Source organism: Entamoeba nuttalli, assembly GCF_000257125.1.
Source record: "Entamoeba nuttalli P19 unplaced genomic scaffold asmbl_9976, whole genome shotgun sequence".
Classification (NCBI taxonomy): Eukaryota; Evosea; order Mastigamoebida; family Endamoebidae; genus Entamoeba; species Entamoeba nuttalli.
The window spans coordinates 1-4,318 of record NW_008579934.1 but is presented as its reverse complement, the minus strand read 5'-3'; the positions used below and the strand labels follow the sequence as shown (position 1 = coordinate 4,318).

General features: G+C 26.6%; 2 protein-coding genes across 2 annotated transcripts; both read left to right on the top strand.

Annotated features, from left to right (window-relative positions):
- Window positions 1-1,487: 1,487 nt before the first annotated feature.
- Window positions 1,488-2,165, top strand: ENU1_208670 (hypothetical protein; the record flags this gene model as incomplete). Its single annotated transcript, XM_008862324.1, has 2 exons — window positions 1,488-1,880; window positions 1,932-2,165. The coding sequence occupies 2 exons, from the start codon at window positions 1,488-1,490 to the stop codon at window positions 2,163-2,165; spliced, it is 627 nt and encodes a 208-aa protein (XP_008860546.1).
- Window positions 2,166-2,380: 215 nt separating this feature from the next.
- On the top strand, window positions 2,381-4,111 carry ENU1_208660 (hypothetical protein; the record flags this gene model as incomplete). Its single annotated transcript, XM_008862323.1, has 1 exon — window positions 2,381-4,111. One exon carries the CDS (start codon window positions 2,381-2,383, stop codon window positions 4,109-4,111), a length of 1,731 nt encoding a protein of 576 aa, XP_008860545.1.
- Between the last annotated feature and the right edge of the window lie 207 nt (window positions 4,112-4,318).

Sequence of the window (4,318 nt, the reverse complement as noted above, 5' to 3'; positions counted from 1 at the left end):
CATTGGAATTTTAGGTTCTGTAAGTATTACAGTTGGAATATCAAGACAATGAAAGTTAGGACTAATATGTACATATGTTGATATTAATCGAGTAGTTTGTGCTTTAAGAATAGAAAATGGTCTTCTAGTATGAGAAAAAAATAATGCTGTTCTATCAATGGGACAAAAAGCACTGTGAATAGAAGCAAGAGCCATTAGTACAGATAGTTTTTACAGTTTATTATTTTCTCCTTTTTTTCATTTATTTTTAGAAAGTATTCGTTTTATTCTCCCTTTTTATTGCTTTTTCTTTGGTTTCCTCTCAAATAGTTTTACAATTTGACTGCCGTTAAAACAAAAATAAACCTAGAAGTACTCAAAAGAAATCAACCATAAGAATGACACCATTCTAAAACGAGAATTGATGATGTAATGACTTTGTTTTTTTTATTTTTCTTTGATGTGACTCATGAAAAAAAAAGATTTTTCTTCGAGTTGATTGTTTCACCATCAAAATTTATTAGAACAATAAAATCAAACTATGAAATAAAATTATTGAATTTAATTGAGGAGTATATTTCAAATGTTTTAAATAGAAATAGTTATGAGCGGAAACAAGTCAGAGTTGAAGAAAATAAAATTGATGCGAGTGAACAACATTCTCTCATATATCAAAACTCAATATTTTTGTGTTATTTATTGATGAGATGAAATAGTTACGAATTTCCTCAATTCGTTTAGTTCTAATTTCTAAATTGATGAAATTTGGTACTTAAAACTTTTTTGATGTCATCAGAAACGATAAATTTTAACCTTGGTTAGTTCTCAATAAGTATTGAGTTTTACTTTTAAGTCTTATACTTTTCTAATACATTAGTTTCTTTCTTTTTGGTGTAATTACAAAAAGAAGAATGGGAGTTGTTTTGAAGCATATAAACTAAGTTAAATTTAGAACTCACAAAAACAAGACAAAAACAATATCTATCTAATTGAGAAGATTAAAAAGAACTAACAAACAAAAAATAAATAAAAATAACAAAGTGTTATTAGACTCTCATTCACAAACAATCTTGAATTTTTATGTATATAGTTTTAGGAACAGAAATTCTTCTTTAAAAAAAGTTAATAAATAATGGGCTAATGGTTATTACATTTTAAATAATCAATTTTCTCATTACATTTATATATATTAATGTTGAATAAAGTGATTAAGTAATGATAGTGTAATAATGCTTTTTTTAATTAATAAATACTCTTTAAAATGATAAGAACAAAAACAATTCAAAGTTTCATATTAAATTCAATATACAAAAGGGTTCTATAATGATTTAATGTACAAAAGATATATCAATAAATTTTTGGTATTTTGTTTTCTCAACATAGTTTGATTCAATAAATAAATATAGAAATTGAAGCATTAATACAAGAACTATTAAAATAATAAAATAAAAAATAAATAAAAAAAAATAAAAAAAGAGAAAAACTAAAAATGAATCTTAAAATTACTAATGGAAAAACAACGAATATATAACCTTTCACTTCTTGTTCTTGGAGTTGTTGTTGTTCTTGCTTCAACAGCATTAATCTTTTTAACAATATTTGGTCCAATAAGAAAAATGCCAAATACCACTAAATTAAATAGTTCAGATTTAAAATTCTATAGTAAAACAGTCTTTATGTTAATAATGATTTCTCTTGCTGTTCTCTTTATGGTAGCAGGTGGAATGATGATTGCTACTTCTTTTGTTCAAAAAGATTGGATGTGTTTGCTTTCATACATTGTAATTGGTTTAGGTGTTATGTGTGCTTTCTCCTTCGGTGTCTACTTTGCTGTTACTTATGGTTCTTTTGTTAAAACAACAAATACCTCTTTAAAAACATTGGCTCATTGGGAAGATATTGTTTGTTCTTCTTTTCTTTTATTTCCTTCTTTATTTCTAACTTTTCTTTAGTTTGATTGTTGTGGTTGGAATGAATATCGTTCAATGCCTCCTTGTGCTTCTGCTAGTGGCTCTACTTCTAGAATTACTTGTAAAACTGTTACAAAACCTATTGCAGGTGCTTCTCTTCAAAATCTTATTGTTGGGTTCTCTTTCTTCCTTCTTCTTGTTGTTGGTATTATCTTCATTTATTTAATCGGTGGTTCTTTAAATTCAAATGCTGGTTATAACAAACTCGACCAATAAATCAGTTTTTCATTATTTCTTTTTTGTTTTTCTTCTTTTTAAATAACATATTACTCTTCTTTATTTAAGTTTTTTGTTTTTTATTTGCATTATTATTACTAAAAATAGATTTATAAATATTTTTTTTGATTAAACATCATTCCATCTAATATTTATAACGATTCATTGATCTGTTTTTTATTATTCGACTAATGAGTGAGCCATACTTAGAAGATATGTTTGATAATCTCTTTGAAGCAATTGAGTATGCAAGAACTGTAATGACAGAATGTCTAAGCAGTGAATATCGAGATTATTACATTAACAAGGTAAATGAAAAAATTAAATATTTAAATCAATGTATTAATTTGTTAAAATACAGTACTAAACAAATAGATAGTTATAGTGGATGGAATAAGTTCTGTAATAATATTTATGATTCTTTAAAAGAAAGATTAAAAAAAAAATTCTTAGAATTAGTTGAAGGAGACCAGAATTTTATAATTGGTTTTAGTAAAGAGAAAAAAGTCACATCTTTTAGAAACAATGAAATGTACAACAAAGTAAAGGATGTGGTAAATCTGTGTCTTGTTTTTAGTACTTCAACTTCTTTTTATAGAGAATTTAAGTTAGAAATAACTGCACCAGAGTCATATTCTAAATGTCCTAATGAACAACAAAAAAAGGATTGGATTATTCAAAATTGGAATAGTGCAGTACAATTCTACAAAGAAATAAAAAAAGAAGTAGATAAAGACACACACAAACAAGAACGTTCAGGAATGTTCTCATCTTTTAATAGCTTATTTGGTAAATCTACTTCTAAGAAAGAATCACCAGAAGAATTATCCAAAGAGATTAATGAACGGTTAGAAAGAATGTTTGAACAATATGACAATTTAATTGATAAAATAACATCTGAATACAAAGAATATAATAAAGACATGGATAATACTCGTGATGAATCAGAACAACAAGAAGCCCAATGGAGAAATGAGTTAGATAATGCCAAAAGAAAGTTAGCAGAAGAAGAAAGAATGAAAAAAGAATCAGAAATAGATGGACTTAAAAAAGCTATGAAAGAATTAAAAAAAGAGAATGGAGAATTAAAAAAAGAGAATGAAACTATCAGACAAGAAATTAATGAATATAAAATATATGTACCAACATTTATTTGTAACTGTTTTAAAGAAATAATGAATTCTCATGGAATTGAATATAATGTAAATCCTCAAAGTCAAACAGAGAATATTACTATGTATGTCGACCCATCTGAATTTGAAAAAGAAATATTTACTGTTGAGTTGCCGAGAATAGTTGTAAATAATAATGTAAACATCACTATTGAAAAAGAGAATTATTATGTATCTCCAAAGGAAGAAAACGAAATAACCCTCACTGTGAGAGGGTCTGAAATGAATGGTACTTGTCTTAATAGGACTATTATAATCAAAAAACAAAACATCACTCAAGAAAACATAGAAGTCTCTCTTACATCAAAGGATATAGAACAAGGATATTATGTGTGTCGACATACATTACACGATAGACAGGTTGAACTTCAATTTATATTGCCAGTAGACAAAGACATTAAAGATGGTACTAAATTTTTATTTGAGTCAAAAGGTTATGCTCTTTGTATCACTGCCTATCTACAAGACAATACATCTGAATTGGAAGAGTCAGAAGGTAATGACTCTGCAAATACTAAAGATGGTAATGGTAGTGATTACCAATCAACAGAAATAACTGGTTCTGAACAACTGAAACAACCAGGTGATACGAGTGATTTTAGTACAAATAAGGTTCAAAGTGAAAACTCAAATAGTTTAGAATCTAGTCAAAGTGACGATAACACCAACCCTCCTTCTGAACCACCTCTCGCTACAAGCATGTCTATGGATGAGTCTCCAAATGAGAAAACACCATCCACAAACATGGAAGAAGAAAGTGTTACACAACAATAAATGGATTTTCCAACTAATTTGAATTAAAGATATATTAAACAAAAATAATTTAATTCATTTAGTTATTTACTGTTTAGTCATTATTAATACATATTCAAACAATACATTGGAATATAAAATAAATTATATCTATATATAATTGATACTGTTGATTCATTAGGTCATTGGGATGATGATATTATTGAGAATAACTCTTCTTATGATGAA